The following is a 17,395-nucleotide window of genomic DNA, read 5'->3' as shown; positions in this document are numbered from 1 at the left end:
TCTGTTTATTCCTTTGATTAATCTTCCTTATTAAAATGCATGCATATATGCATTAAAAATAAACACTTTGTTAAAAATATTATAATAATGTTAAAAATAAACTCTTTTCCTAGCTGGATGCCATAGAAAACCACAGTTGGCAATTAGTTTGACTTTAAAACTAGCTTTCTTATTGAACATGTGTGTGCCTATTGGGGGATTTCCATAATACAAACCTACACTAGAATGCACTTTCAACTTTTTATTCAAGACAACCAAAATGTCCTGATTAAGGTTTAAAAAAATATCAAACTTTAAACACTGTTACCCTGGTGGAGAGATCCTGGCTACCAAACAAATAGACTTCAAAGGGACCTCCCAACTTTCTATAAACCACAGACAAATGTTTGCTATTACTATAGTACTTGGGTAGCCTAGGGCCAGTTTGTCCTCTACTTGTTAGAGACCTTGAAGATAGGATTAATCACTACCATGAAAAATGTTTCCAGTAGAGATGAATCTCATATACCTTTTCCCGTTAAGTTCTAGTTTGACACAGAAAGATTAGTTGCAAGAGTTAAATTAAGGAAGAGAACTGAAAGCTGGATGAGAAGGAGAGACTTGCAGAAATAAAGACCAGTAACTGGCTTAAAAAGCAAAAAAACCCTCCATATATTATTTTCTCTACTTTGACCTATATGTAGTGAGTTACAATCAATTCAACTAAAAGACTGGTGCCCTAATTTATAAAATTCATAAAATAGAAAACAATAAATTCTTTAAAATTAGTCTATGTTTCCTTCTGCTCCAGAGTAGAGGTTATTTAGAGAAGAGCTAGAAATATAGAATTTTTCAGGATGTTTAAATCATTGGGTTTACAGAGCAAAAGCTCACAGAGAAATTCTGACATCTAAGGAAAAACAGGCCAACAAATTCAATCTCATTTCAGTTTTTGAGAATTTCTTTCTTATTCATTAGAGAAGAAAAAGGCATTTCCAACTGATAGATTGCAAGCTTGCTAATTTAAATTCTAATTGTGTCTCTTATCATCAGTGTCATTTTTGTTTCTAAGATTCCGGGTCTCTGTTACATTAAGCCTTTTAATAAAAGAATCACTTATTTATTAATTCAACCATTACTTAACTGAGGAAACATGGTATCAGGCATTGTGCTAGGTACTCCGGATACAAAACTGAATAAGAAAATCAAGAATCCATAGGATGTCAGTTGTCCCCTAATTCTTGAAAACTGAGCTCTGTCAGAAGTGGTGCTAGAAGACACCTCAAAATATTGTTAGAAATCAGAAGAGAACATAAGGCCATTTAACCTAAATTTCTCAATGCAGGACATTTCCTCTAGAAGAGCTGATAACCATCCATTCTCTGCTAGAACCCATACCCTCATGGGGCAGCATGTTTCATTTTTTTAATGGTTCTAATTATTAAAAAGTTCCTCTGTGTTAAGCTAGGATCTGTCCTCTGTAACTTCTAACATTGGTCTTGGACCTATACAAAAATAAGCCTATTTTATCTTCAGTAAGGAAGTCCTTCAAATATTTAAGGCCAGCCATCAACTTAACTTTAATTCTCCAGGTAAAATATTTGCAGTGTCTCATATCACATAGTTTCTAAACTATGGCTGAGTCGCAAATGACCTGTTTTATTTATATGTGTAAGCTACTGATGACGATATTTTCCAGACATTTTCCTTCCATAAGATGTCAAACCAACTCTTAATTTCTGAGCATTCCTTTTTCTAATTTTATCTTATTTAATCCAACTGCATTTCAAAGTTTTTTCTGTAAACCTAAGCATATTCAGATTTTTTAAAATTTATAATACTTACAATATAGCAGTTTGGGAAGAAATAGGGTTGACAAGTGGAGACGAGTATGAGAGGAAATAGGTGAATTCTCTATGAGAATACCATTCACATAACCTCTTGTGCACCCATCTCCAATCATGGTAAAACAGGGAGGCAAGATTGCAGTTCCAATGTCATTGTTTTGGGAGGTGGGGAAGGGGAAGAAAAGATCACCTTGACATCTGAATAGAATGCCGTGATATCTGCATATTTCCATAGCATCTGTCATTGTATTATTTAGTTCATGAAAAAAATAATATTTCTGGTTACATGCCAACTAAAATGACAGGCAAGCTGACAGGTAAGGCTGAGGTTACAAAGGGGGGTGGGAGAGGCTTCCACAGTCTAAAGATTCAGTAGCTCCTAACAAAGGAGAATCCATTCTCCTCATCATCAGAGAGAAGGGGTGAGGGAGAAGCAATTGATGACTGAATGCAGAATGCAGGTGACTGGCTGGAAACTGACCAGGGGATTAAAATGGCCTTTGAGGACAACAGTACCGTGGGCCAGCTCCATAGGTAATATATCCTCCCAATTACACTCGTGTTACCTCTAGACCATCTAGAAGTAGCTAAATGCTTTATCAAGGGGACTTTTTCAAAAGGAGAATTAAAAAGGAGCAGAAATAATTTATCACTGAACTCTTGACTGTGACTTTCCATGGGCACCTGGGGCATGTTTTTTAAAGTTCTAGGAAAACAGGTGTGTGTGAGTTCTGCTTACAGCATTGCAAATTGATAATCTTTTAAATATAACTCTTTAACTTGAACAGGACCTCAAGAGAGATTTTTTTCAAGCATATTATTTTAAAATCATTAACAACAAATCTGCCACACAAAATCACAAAGAGTATATGTTGTTAACAAAAGAATGAAGGCAAGTCCAAATAGGGAATCCAGACAAGAGCCGGGAACCTGTTTGCTCACTCTGAGTTTGCTACCGAGCAACCTCTTACTAGGATCACTTGGAAATTCTTCCGTGAGTCTGAAATACCAACAAGGTGTAGATGGATACATTTTTTTCAGTTTTGATAAGAAATTTTACTTTAAGCTCATACTTACGTCTTACTGTAACATTGCCATCTAAAAATATCTTTAAAAACTTATTTCCTTATCTTGTACTTGACATAATATAGTTTAAAAAGAATCTGTAGAGTCACAGTAGATATGTAGGACTAAATATGGAATGGAGAGACATGAAGTGCCCTTCATACATCTGATTTGTTCATTTTTCTCTAAATCTAAATCTTTCCATTCCATTTTTGCCTATGAAGATGACTCGGCTACTGCTTTAATACCAAGTATATAATTCTTTATATTCACTTTATCTACTATTAAATGACCAAAGCTGACGTTCTCAGTCTGTCCAAAAGCACTAAACAAAAATACAGACCTTCAGTGCTCTTGGAAACACTGACAGTTGGCCAGTGTTAATATGCAAAGTCCCTAACTCACAAATGGTTTGTGCTCTAACTTTTTTTGTAAGTCATTGCCTAGGCTTTATAAAGCATTTTGTCTATTTTTGCTTACTACTCTATCCCCAGAGCTTGGTATTGTGCTAGACACATAGTGGGAACCCACATATTTGGCTGAATGACTAGATAAGCTGGCCCCAAAGTCCACTAATAATATAATTGAATTATATTATTATTAATAATTAGTATTAATATAGTACTTAGCCATTTATAAAACACATTTATATATGCCCTGTCTTACTCCTTCTCACACTGATTCAGTTTACAAATGAAGAATCTGAGGCCCCTAACTGAAAGAGAGAGGCTATTGAGAGGTTCGAGTGCAAGATAATGGAGCTTGAACTAAAGTGGTGACAGAGCGGGTGAGAGCTAACTTCGAGACGGAACCACCAGAGCCTGGTGAAGGACCAGAGGTGGGCCTTCAACTCCTGTCCTTGTGTTGTCCCATTTCATCTAGTGATATTATAAACTACACATAAAATGTCATCTATGAGTATAAAATAGAGACTCAGGGAGTAGGGACTCATTTCTTTTTCCCCTGCCTCCCTTTCCTTCAACAGTTAAGTGACTTCCTTTTGCTCAGTGGTTAAGGACCATTCATTTTGCCAAAAATGAGATATCCCCCAAAAAGATTACACCAAAACAGGGGGATGCTGCCCAGCTAGCCAGAAGAACGATGTGACTAGCTAAGCAGTGCTCATCCCAGGACTGTGCTATTGGAGTAGTTCGGAGGCAAAGGATTTTCTTAGTCATTTACTCACTCAGTGGCATAATCTGTGTGTTCGGAGGTGGGTGAGACACTAGAGTCCTGAAACAAACCTTTAAATCTGTACACGATCACTCAACCTTTGCTGACACATTTCATGGGATGAGAAATGCAAGGGACCTCTGTCTCTTGGATATATCCAGTTTTTAAGAAAGTCTTTCTTTGGTCATATTCTTGCCTTCTGAAAGCATCAGAGTCCATTTAATCCCTCTTCAAACATCTAAAGAATGCTAGCAATTCCTGAACATCCATAAATCCTCTCTCATAAGCAAAATATCCTAAGTTAATTGTTCATTATATAATGAGATTTCTAATTGCTCTCACCAGTTCTGCTTGGCTTTCTCTAAATAGGAATATCTTGACCTGAACATAATATTCTAGCTATGCTTTGATGAGAGAACACAATAGAAGGACTAGTCTCTCCTTTGAAACATTATTCTATTAACATAGCCTAAGGTTGCATTAGCTTCTATGGCAGTCATGATATATTGTTGACTCATATAGAGATTACAGTCAACTGAAACCCTGAGGTCTTTTTCACATGAACGGCTGATAAGTCACACCTCTCTGGTGGTAGTACAGTTGATCTTTGAAAAGAGGAATTTACATTTATCACTATTAAGTTTAATCTCATAAATTTTGCCCAAGAATTTTTCACACTGCTCCCTGAGTTATTTTTCATAAACGGTTCTGATTAGGCTATCCCTACCCAGAAGAGATATTGATTGGTCTCCACTACCTACAGGATCAAGTCCAAAATATGGACACACTAGACCATGTATAGTCTGACTTGATCCTCCAAGGCAGCCTCATCCTTCCCCCATCCCTCACCCTTCCTCACTCCCCACCGTACCATAGGCTCCAACCATTCTGAGGGTTGATTTTCCTTATACACGTGCACTTTTCCATGGAATTCCCTTCTCCGCCTTTCAATTATTAGTCATCCTTTAAAAGACAGCAATTCAGAAGTCTCAATTGGGATCAGGCCCCTGGGATTGAGCCCCGCATTGGGCTCCCTGCTAAGCGGGGAACCTGCTTTTCCCTCTCCTCTACCCCTCTCCGCTGCTTGTGCTCTCTCTCTCCTGCTCTCTCTCAAATAAATAAATAAGATTTTTTTTAAGATTATTTATTTACTTATTTGAGAGAGAGATAGCAAGAGAGAATATGGGGGGTGGGGAGGAAGAATCAGGCTCCCTGCTGAGCAGGAAGCCTATGTGATGTGGGGCTCGATCCCAGGATCCTGGGATCATGACCTGAGCCAAAAGCAGACGCCGAACCAACTGAGCCACCCAGGTGCCCCAAATAAATAAAATCTTAAAAAAAAAAAAAAGAAGAAGAAGAAGTATCAATTGGACTGTAAATGCCTTAAGGCAGGAATATACTACAATGAATTTCAGGCAACTGGAAAGAGACGTAGCTTCCAAATCTTATTTTTTAAAGTATTTTTGTCTGTTTTGTCAAAGGAAATAATATTTAAACTTCTTTCTTCAAAGCTAGTTTCTCCTTTGAACTCTATAAATGCAGGTTACTCGAAACAGCAATTCTTAGGGAGAGGGAGTAACAAGGTTTTCAGTTTTTCTAAGTGAACAACTAGCTACCCAAGTTTGTCCAGAGGCATGGCCATGAGGTGACTGTTTCCTAGAATCACGAAATAACCACCCCTGTACCCAACATAGCATTGTGAGAAGAATCCCAGCTGGAAACACCGCAGAAGCATAATCAGGAGGCCCTCTATGCAATCATTTCCAATGATACTGATGAAAAATTAAACAAAATCCCCCAGTTAACCTTCCATGCACCCTTCACTGTCTTTCGAGAGGTAGTGATAAATTTGTACCTTTCCATCTGTGCCAGGCCTTCACAGATTAGGAATAGAGCCTGTGGTTTGGGTTTGCAAATACACAGAACCTATGACATTGTCCTTACTGAGAAACTGTACTGATCAACTGCCTTAGATCTGTCATCCTAAATGGTAACTTAGGGGACATGCAGCAAGTCATCTCCCAGACTGTTTAGTGTATCTGCATACCAGAGACTCTGCATACAAATGCTTCAAGCCACAAAAAGCAGTAAGTAGTTATCATTGATAATATTAACAACAATAATGCCTCAGAGTTCATTTACTTAAAAAATATCTATTTCATACGTCAGGCAGCATGTTAGATGCGAAGATAGTATGTCTCAAAGGGCGGTCTAAACTACTTTAAGGGGCTCACAGAACACTGTGATAAATGCTACGACAGAGGTGAGCATGCACTGTGGGTGCCCCTGCGTGACACACATGTGTGGTGCACCTAACCCAGAATCTCAGGAAGAGGTGAAGTTTAAGCAGCCCTTAGGGATGAATAATCTATCCATCAACACATCCATCCAAAAAATATTTGACTGACAACTGAGCTAAGTGAATGAGGTAGGACTGGAGGAAGGGAACAGAAGAGAAGAGCATCAGGACAAAGCAGCACGTGTGCATGGCTCAGAGGGTGGGAGAGAGCCTGGCCCCTTGGAGTAAGACAAGTAGCTCAGTAGGTACAGCTGGAGGAGGGCGGAGGAGGCAGTGATGAGAGGCAAGACCAGGGCATTTGGAAAGAGCCTGGCATGCCACAGTAAAGAATGTGGATTATGTTATGGCGGAACTGGGGACTCACAAAAGACTTTTTAAGCAGAGAAGTGACATTTTGGATTTTAAAAAGCCCCTTTAGAGTGTGGCATAGAGAAGAGATTAGAGAGCAAGCATGACAGAACAGCGAGAACATTCCGAAGAATATTGCAATAACATGTACAGGTGACAAATCACAGTGGTTTGCACCAGGATGGTTGTGTGTGGATGGAGAGAAACATGCATACTCAAAACACACCCCAGGAGCAGAACTGGATAGGTTGTGGTAAATGACTGCCACGGGCTGAGGGAGAGAAACGAATTGAGAATGAATCTCACCTTTTGCCTTGAGGGGCCTTTCTGGGTTTGCCTGTGATGCCATTCCCACAAGTTTTTATTTTCTCAATGAGGTAGGAGGCAAGCTCTTTAGCTGAAAGCAAGAGGAAGTGGGGTGGTGGTGAGGAGGGGTCTCAGGGAGAGGAGAGAAGCTCTGAAAGACTCACTACAGGAATGAAAGAGGGCTGAAGAAAAAAGGATTTCCAGGGAAGTTTGAGGGTCAGATTAGACTGGAAAACATAAATTCATAGCGGCATCTCTCAGCACTGTTGTATTTTGAATTTTTCCCAGCAGAGTTCAGCTGTCTAGCTGGAGGAGCAAGAAGATGAACAGTAGAATTGGAATGTGATGGGAACATAAGGGGGCAATGGAGTTGAGAGAAGCGATAGAAGATTCCAGAGAGGAAAAATCATGGGGGCAGGCTCCGTGTCATGTTCATTTTCACAGACAGGTTCGTATTTTGAGCCAGAGAAGAGATAAAAGAACTGGTCTGATGTGACAGAACTAGACGCTTTGGGGAAAGAAATGAAAATTTGAAAGAAAAATGGCCATAAGTAACACACCGGAATTGATAGCACTCATGGGGAAGTAAGGAATTGGGGAGCAGGAGTTGACAGTCACCTTGCGATTTTTTGGGTTTTGTTTTGTTTTATTTTTGCAAACTATACCTCCCCACTACACTCCACCCAAAGGAACCCCAGTGGGCTTACATTCTCCTGAACTTTGATAATCATCATGGAGGAAGCTACTCTTACAAAGAGGTGAGTTGCACCCATTTGGGTGGGAAACAACAAAGATGAGGGTTCTTGGGGAATGAGGTGCCTGGTTCTTCTAATAGATCATTGGTTTGAAATGTCCTCCATTGACCTCTGCTTTCATTTGGAGATAGGAAGGTCATATGAGAGAAATATAGCATTGATTACGAGAGAAATTGATGGAAAACCTCAAAGACCCCCAAAGGGTAAGATTGGCTGGAATAAAAGGAAACAATAGACCTTAATGGAGATTAAACAGTATAAGAGAGTGACTACATTTTCTCCAATCTAATTTTAAACGTAGAAGCTCTTTTCAGTGGCAGCCAAAAGATACAATGTTAGCACAAATGAACATGATGTCATGTAGAAAGCATGTGAATATTTTTCACAATTATTTTATTGTTTTAGGAACTGTAATTATAAAGTGTAAAGTAACATCAGCAAAACAGCTGATGCCTGAAAAGGCTTCTGTTCCTCTATCATTTGCAGGAAGTTTAGGAAGAGAAGAGAAATATGATGTAGAAAGAGGGTTGGTATTTTTTGTTTGTTCCTTAACAAGACAAACCATCCAGGAAAAGAGTTTTTTCCTTAGAGATACAGAAAGATGTATACAAAATGCCTGGCACAGAAACTGGCACATTCTACCATAATCTCCAAATGTTGGCTTTCTCTTCTCCTCCTTGGCAAAATAATTAAGCATTAATACAGTGAGCATTAATTAAAATATTAATAACACATTTTAAAAATTGTGACAGTGTAAACACATGTACTTAAATGGGATTAACCGTATAGTTCCTATGCCTTAGGTAGCTGCCCTCCATCACATTCTGCAAATCAAATTTCACAACACACTAAGCAGGAAAAAATGTGTACAATGCTACATTTTAATTTCTGATACTGTGATGGCTCAGGGGCACTCAAAAAATAATTTTTTATAATCATTCTAAAAAATTGCTCCTGCAGCTGCAATTTTGAGTCAGAAGAGGGTGAAGAGTGGGATAGGTTAAGATGAAATGGAATACGAGGCACCTAAAATCTGAAGGTCGCTAAAATCAACTTTTCCCTTCAGTACTCTTCCCTCTCCCTTTTCCATCCTCATTCAGTATCCAATCTGCACTCTTCCTTCTCCCCATGCATTCTGGTCTTTTGATAACCTAGAGTTGCAGCTTCTATGACTTCCTTCACACTTGTCATTTTAGAATTTGCATCGGCCGTCCTGACTGTGGAAAGTCAATGTTATTTGATGCATGCTGGTTCTTAATTAAACAAACATTGGACCCCCAGACTGGCAAGACTGGTTTTCATATAAGCCTTGGGATTTGCAAGTGTTTTTTTTTTAGTAATGGCAGCATCACTGGACTGAGTTTGATCCTCCCCTGGACTCAGTTGTTGGACTTTCCTCTTCATCCACATCCACTCCCTGATAATCTCATCCAGTTTCATAGTTTTCAATATCACCTCTACACTGATGACTCCCAAATTTATATCTGCAGTCCAGACCTCTCCTCTGAACTCTAAACTCACAGATCCAGCTGCCTACTCAGTATCTCCACTTGGATGTCTCATAGGCAATTCATCCTTAACGTGTTCCGAAATGAGCTCCTGGCACTCCTCTCCAAATCTGCTTCCCTAGAGTCTTCTCCACCTCAGTAAATGTCCATTTTATTCTTCCAGGTGATCACACTAAAAGCATCCTTACTTCTCTTTCTCTCACACACTACATCCCACCTGTCAGCAGACGCTGTTGGCTCTATCCACAGAATTGATCTAGAATTCAACTACCTTTCACCATTTCCGTTGCTCCCCTTCGTCCACACACTGTCAGATCTAGCCGGAATTATCACAGTAGAATTCTAGCCAGTCTCCCAGCTTCCCTCTTTGGTCTTTTCTTAACACATAAGCCAAAGTGATCCTATGAAAAATAAATTGACCATTTTTTCCCTCTGCTTAATACCTCCAATGGCTTCCAATCTCATCCAGAGTAAAAACCTGTGATCTTATCATAACAACTTATAATACTTTATAGTCCAAATTGGGACTACTTGGAGAATGAAAGGGGATGCTAAAAATAATTAACAGGCTGATCTAGGTGTAAATTTGGGCCATCCTGACACCTACTAGAGGCCCCACACTCTAAATATCTCTCTGATCTCTGACCTCACCTACTATGCTGTACCTCCACCCCTCTGTTTCATCACCGGCCTCCTCACTCTCCTAGTGGCATCAGGCACACTTCCTTGGGGCCTTCGCTCTTTTTTTGAAGAACACTGTTATAAATCTCTAACCGCACCCCTACAGGAAGGGAGTATCCCCAGGGTGTGGCGAATCGAAACACTCTAAACAAATATATACAACATTTTATTTTCAAGGAAGTGCAACAAAATTATAGCTAGGAATATGCTTGAAAGCAAAACATTAATACACTGGATGAATAACTTTGTTAGAAAAATTCCTTAAAGCAGTTACTAGCTAGTTTACTTTTTAAAAAAAAATTTAGTTATAAAAAAACTTAATCATATAAATAATTTTAAGACAAGCCAATAATCCCAGCTCTGGCACGGGTTGGCTCATTGCTTATTTGAGTCTGACCAAGTTACTCGGACTCACTAAGTCTCCATTTCTTTTTCTGTAGAATGGGGTTAATACTGGACCCAACTCCCAGGGTTCTTGTGAGAATAAGGGGTATGGTACATGCTACAGAATGCCTGGCACATGGGTACCAGGTGCCCCCATGACTCATGGCCCTTGCTGCGGCAAAAGTAGGCACAAGCAGATTTCAGTGACTGAAGAGAACAAGTAGCTAGCCAAAGAGAAAGCATTCCGACTCATGTATTACTTTATCTTTTCAGCTAAAAGCCTAAATATTGCTTAGCATATTGTAAATGTAAATACCTGCAAAAACCTGATTAAGTAATTAATCATTTTCTGCACACTTGTGCCAGTGACTTTACCACAAGGTATTAAAATGTATTCTTTTCTATGGCCAAAGAGACATCCTTCAAAGAGACAAATGAGTGCTCAGATTTTGAAAGGCATATTATTTGCACAATGTATCTGGGAATTAATCAAGCACCATCTCATATTATTTAATAAATCAGCCCCCCAATGATCGTGTTTAAGCTCTTACCCAGTGGATTGTTAAGGACAGCGAAAGAAAGGAATGTATATTGTTTTTGTATCTTTCACACCACCTGACTTGGGACAAAGGAATTTCAGACTAGTATAGTGGAAATAGCACCGGGCTAAAAGTCAGGAAACACGGATTTCAGCTGAGTAATTATAGACAAGTCATTTAACTCCCTTTAGGCTTCAGATTACTCATCAGTCATGTGTTTTTCCATTGATGACATTTAGGTTCCTTTTCAAATGCTCTCATTCTAAGAAACACTAGCAAGAGGGATTTTTATCGATGTTTGTCGTTGTCATACACAACTTCATTTTTCCATATCTACAGATTGAAAGACACGGGACCCTTAATTATAGATTTTGTTCGCTCAGGAAACTTGCCAGGACCTCAGAATTCTTGACTATTCCACCAAACACGAATCCTTCAATCTGTTTCAGGAACAGCAAGCCCTCCCTGCTAGCACTCCCTATCCTCTACCTTGTTTTATTTTCTTCTTGGTCCTTATCACACTCTGACATACTGTATATTTTACTTAAGTATTTGTTCTCTGTGCTCCCTCCATCCCCCTTCCCTAGTACCTAAGCTTCGCGGGGACAGGGACTTTTATTTCTTTGGTTCACCACCATATCCCCAGCACCTGGAATGGTATTGGACACCTAACAGCCCCCAAATTATTTGATGAACAGATGAAAGAATAAACATAATTTAAGGTCCTCAGTTGCCTTTCCCCAACCACAACTTATCTCATATTTTTACCAGTTCAGCTTCTCCATGTTAACCAGGGTTTCTGAATCTTATCCCCCCATACCCAAGGCTTGTATTCATTTCTCCCTCCGTGCCATTTAAGGATATTCTCTTACTTGTCATCTCTCTCATCTGTTCACACTCGTTTATTCAGTTACAGATTTACTGGATGCCTACTGTGATCCTGGCAATGTGCTTACATGCTGGGCATACAGAGGCAAATAAGGCTGACACAATCCTTCCCTGGGGCTTCATTTGAGACCAGCTTTCTTCTGTTCTTGGCTTCTCTGTGCGGCTGCCTCCCTTTGAATGTTTTATATTCATAGTGCCCCAGAGGAAAAAAAAAATCTGTGTGGTTTGGTTGGTTGCTATTCAATTTTGAATAGAGCTCTTCTAGCAACAAGTTAATAGAGCAAGGGGCAGCAATGCGCACTTCTAAGCAGATGATGACTCCATCACCCTAGAGGTACTGTGGGGTCACTGGAACATTGCTGTCTCCTGAACAGTGACAACTGAAACTCCCGTTGCATGAGGCCTCACTGTGCAGAGCCTAAAATGACTTGCTGCATCTCCTCACTTCTGTTTTCTGTACCCAGAGGGGGTATCTGGGTATTTCTCTGAATCTCCCCAAAAGCCTAACTAACCTCTCATCTTCAGCTTTAAAGTTATTATTACCTACTGCTCCAACTAAGTAGAAGATTAAGCCCCCAACAGGCATAGAGCCTTGATGTTGAACCATGCCAAGCACCAGGCCTCTCTGTGCCTTTTTAAAAATTATTGAGGTATATGTGAAAATTGAGAAGTATATATATATATATTTAAGGAGTATGATTTGACGATTTGATGTACACGTCATTGTGAAATAATCACCATGTTCAAGTTAATTAACATACCCATCACTCAGAGAGTTACCACTTTTTTGCATATGTATGGTAAGAATACTTGATACGCCCTCTTAGCAAATTACAAGGAAGTATTGTTAACTATAGTCACATTGCTGTACACTAGATCTCCAGAATTTATTCATCTTGCATAACTGAAACTTTGTACCCCTTGAACAACATCTCCCCCATCTGTCCTTTTACCAGGATTTGGGGAGGATTAATACCTCCACCCCAGCACTGCCAACTTGTGATCTGTGGATCTCTGGGGTTCTGAAAGCTAGTAATTGGAGTTCTGCAAAAAGAGGGTTCTGTTGGGTAAGTAAGTTTGGGATGTCACATCCTATATTTCCCACTTGGGAACAATGAGAACATTTGAGAACATTTGAACATAATGAGAACATTTATGTATTTACAAATGTTAATTTTGCTAAACCCACTCAGGGTTTCCCAACCTAGTTTGGTCATGGAAACTTTTATTCCCAGAACACCACTGATATCTTAGAGGACACTCCTGCTCAGGAGAAAGCTCTTCAGTACTGCCTTTTTCACCTTCATGTCACATGCAAATGAGTACCAAATTGTTGTGACAGAGTGAGTAAGAAGAGAGATATGCAGACATCTTTCTGCGAGCAGTTCTTGGGAGTCGATAATGATGAGAGAATATAGTTTTGTGGAACAAACACTAGACTTACAGTCAGAAGACCCATGATTTAGTCCTGCTTCTGCCATATAACTAACTAATGCAATGTTGTTGGGTAAATCGCTGCACCTCTGAGCCTTAGTTTCCTCTCCTGCAAAGGAGACACATTGTAGGAGAACCATTCATTGTAACTGCTGACCAGTTTAGGAAGTTGTTGTGTGGCAGATTTAATTTTGATTTTAACTTTAAAGAGTATTCTTCCGGGTAGCTTTTGGGGCCCGTATTTTTTTTTTTTTTAAGATTTTATTTATTTATTTGACAGAGAGAGACAGCGAGAGAGGGAACACAAGCGGGGAGAGTGGGAGAGGGAGAAGCAGGCTTCCCCCAGAGCAGGGAGCCCGATTCGGGGCTCAATCCCAGGACCCTGGGACCATGACCTGAGCTGGAGGCAGATGCTTAACTGACTGAGCCACCCACACACCCCACTGGGGCCCATATTTTTTAAAAGTCCTCTTTCAGACGACTGGTGCCTTCAACTCCTAAGATGGAGGTATCTGATTTCTTTGACATGAAGCTGCAGGTCTCTCTAAGGCCCTAAAAGCCCAAAGAAGTATTTTGGAATGAATAATGGAAACAAATTGAGTCTGGGATATATTTATGTTAGCCTGAGTAGTAGGATGATACCTAGAGAAGTCCTAAGAAGTCTTACATTGAATGGGGGAAGATACAGGTCTATGATATTATAAATAAGCAATAAATGAAATTTGAGATGACTTACTTGACCCTAGGGTAATTGGCTTATTTTTCTGATCAATTTCCAAAGATGGAGATAGGAGATAGAGAGTTGTACTGCAAAATTAATTTGTGGCTCAGCACTAACTTATATTACACAGCAACACAGGAGACATGGGTAGTAATCCCCTCCAGGGAGGTGTCCTCTCATCCTTATCTTTGAGAAAGACTCTCTTCTACTCTCCAACTCGGGAGGGAAAGATTCACTCCCAAACCTGTGCTCTGAAGGGAAGAAATTCTATGATGGTTTGCTGTATACTTGCAAAAATACTCTAGAGGGAACCAGATGGCTCCTGATTTTTTTTTCTTGTCATTGAATTATAAGTCTACTGAAATAACAGCTACAATGAAAAAAAAATATTTGACTGGATATAAAAGGTAACTAAAACTGGATATAAAAGGCAAAATAACATAAATTTTAGTCTCTCTCTGCTTGAAATTTGATGTAATAAGCACTGATGACAATAAGTAGTTTGGCTCTAAAGAAGATAAGACTTTGCTTCCACTCTAAGTTAAATAAATGTTACTTTAGTTATCTCTAAGTAATTGCTGGGCCACCGTAATACATTCAATGTGATATTTGCTAAGCAAGCATGCCTGTCATCTGGTTACTGAAAGACTGTATTTTTGCAACTTCATAGATACACATGGCCCAATAGCACTGAGATGTAGGGAACCGATATGAGCACGTGGATTAATTCCAAAGCAATCTGAGAGTTCAAGCCATTCATTTGTTTGCAACACAAAGTGTTCTCCACATGAGAAAACAATGAGTCTAACTTATCCGTCTCTCTCCTGTCCTGGTATCTTTAAAAATGTCCAACATGACAGGGTGCACAGGATTTACACTATGTAGCCAGCTTTAATTTTTTTTTTTTTAAAGATTTATTTATTTATTTGAGAGAGAGAGCATGAGCAAGAGGGGCAGAGGACGAGAGAGAGAATCTCAAGCAGACTCCACACAGGGCTCCATCTCACGACCCTCAGCTCATGACCTGAGCCAAAACCAAGAGTCGAATGCTTAACTGACTGAGCCCCCCAGGCGCCAACTTTAGAGACCAGGAAGATCATCTGTGTGCTGTTCGTGCCACGTCCTGCTTGGTTTCCTTGCCAGCAGCACTGGGCCTGGTCCGCAGAGAGCACACAGAAGAAGTATCTGGATAATATGGCTAAAGTCCATATGTGACTTTGGTAGTAGGGGGAAGAAGTTCCCAAACAGTTTTTTCATTAGGCCCCTCGCAAGCACCCCTCCCTCCAAACCAAAGGCAGAATTAGTGGCATTGACTACGGTGCCTAGCACATAGTAGGGGCTCAATAAATGTTTACTAAGTACAATCATCTGGGAAGCCAGTGAATACTAATACAAAGGACTACTAGAAGAGAGTTCATCTTAGTCTTTGTAGCTATTGTACTACATACATTGGACATAAGCCTCACACATAGTCCAGGCTTTCTCAGCCCTGGTACTATTAACATGTGGGGCTAAGAATTCTTTGTTGGGAGTGGGGAGTGGTACTGTCTTGTGCACTGTAGGAAGTTTAGCAGCATCCCTGGCCTCCACCCACTAGATGCCTGTAGTGTCCCTCCCCCCAGCAAAAATGTCTCCAGGCATTGCTATATGTCCCCTGGAAGGGTCCAGGGGGTGGCAAAATCACCCCTACTTGAGAACCACTTATTTAGTCTGTGTGTTCACAACATGTGCCAGAATTAGAAAGATTATATTCTCTCTTCTCTTTTTTTCTGAATCAACATGATTTTATTTATTTTATTTTTTAAGTAAGCTTTACACCCAACATGGGGCTTGAACTCATGACTCTGAGTGAGTTCTACCGACTGAGCCATCCAGGCACACGTCTGAATCCATATTTCTTGATCTACATGATGGTATTTTATTCTCTTAATCTGATTTCACTTAATTTAGTTTTCTCTAAATGTTTTCATAATGCTAGGCAGAGGTGGAGGGGGGACTTTCTAGGTATATCCATATAAGTTAAAAAGACCTGTTTTCCCTTTAGGGAAGGGAAAATATGAAACAAGGAGAAAACATTCCATACAGGAATTGGACTAGTAGCTAATGAGGCTGTTTTGCAAAATGAGGTTGAGGTGGTTTTGGGCCCAGGGTAGACAGAAGTCCCTAAACTGCAACTGTGAGTCCCAAAAAGAACTTTTGTATCTTAAAACACAGTACCCTCATCTGTTTGCTATGCATTCTTGTAATCTTAACAATAAAACTCCACTGTTATACAAAAGTATCCTTCTGTTTAGACTTTTTTTCTCCCTTGGCTTTAGTTTTATTTACTTCCTATTTATGTTAACAGTTTCAGGAAGATACCCAGCATGCATGGACTCCAGGAACACGCTGTCTCCGTAACTCTTGTTCCTTCAGAATTACAGTAAGTAGTCCCGCTAACCGAAGAAATCATTAGCCTTTAAACCTTGAGGATAGTGATGATGCCGTGTGTCTACTCTTCCTTAAAATTAAGAAAATTAAAACCTTAGAATTCCAGCTCAAACCCAGCCAGTGGACAACCTGCTTGAAAATGACTACACAACCATATCTAAGGGTGAGAAATAATTTATGACAAATAAAGCTCACGAAAAATTCTAATTTCATTCATGTTGCTACAAGTACACCTTCATGCTTTAAAAAAAATGTGGGCTGGTAACATTTTTCTACCTTACTTATAGCGTAGAGTTAAACGTGGGTTCTTACCTCTCCTCCGGTGCATGGAAAAGGATTGGAGTATCTCGAAGTGCAAATAGCTCCCTTCTTGATGACATCATCTTCCAGGCCAAACGTAGCTGAGCAGTTAGTTGCAAAGTACTTGTAAGGCTTCCATGTCTTCCCAAAGTCCTGGGACCGGTCCAGCACCATAGCTGCTGGCCTGGGGGACTTGAACACCATAATTAGATGAGTGAAGTAGAATTCAGCTTCCAGGTCTAACTGGATCTTTTCTCTGTGCACATCCTCAGCAGACTGCCACCACGTGCGAGGAAACCTGAAGGATGAGTCCGCCATGGCGGCAGGCAAGTGAGCCAGGTGAGGCTGGGCAGCATGGCATTTGTCACATTTGGGCTGCCGACAAGTCAGATCAGCGTTTTCACTATAGAAGCAGTACAGGTCGGTGGCGTTCTGACCACAGGTGGTGTCTGCCCAGAGTTTTCTCCCTAAAGCCAAGTTTCCCATCCGAGGGTTGCAGGCTTTTTCACAGCGGGAACTCACTCCAACTACTCCACTCAGTCCTGGGAAAGGGAAAGCCTATGTTATTCAAGACAAACCCATCTGGAAAGCTCTTCTGTCTTCAACAGTCAAGTTATCCCCAAAGAGCTTAAGACTTTCACTAAAGAGGACATTCTATCAAATTTGAGCATGAATACTGTTCTGCATTTATAGTGCATCTGTCTATACCAGTGTGTGAGCATGCATTTCATGTCCAGA

General features: G+C 40.1%; 1 protein-coding gene across 11 annotated transcripts in view; it reads right to left on the bottom strand.

The window, feature by feature from the left end:
* The window catches only part of NTN4 (netrin 4), a 127,983-nt gene that overhangs the window by 107,483 nt on the left and 3,105 nt on the right, over positions 1-17,395 (bottom strand). For all 11 annotated transcript variants that reach the window (XR_010411387.1, XR_010411386.1, XM_064590774.1 and 8 more), the window contains exon 2: positions 16,670-17,199. Coding sequence is in view for 9 of the 11 variants with exons in the window: in XM_064590774.1 (XP_064446844.1) it covers positions 16,670-17,199 (530 nt within the window). In the remaining 2 variants the exon portion in view is untranslated. The remainder of the gene's footprint in view (positions 1-16,669; positions 17,200-17,395) is intronic.

Source organism: Mirounga angustirostris, unplaced genomic scaffold (assembly GCF_029215605.1).
Source record: "Mirounga angustirostris isolate CCGP_5_RB_7025 unplaced genomic scaffold, mMirAng1.0.hap1 SCAF_5, whole genome shotgun sequence".
Lineage (NCBI taxonomy): Eukaryota > Metazoa > Chordata > Mammalia > Carnivora > Phocidae > Mirounga > Mirounga angustirostris.
This window is presented reverse-complemented; position numbering and strand designations above follow the sequence as displayed.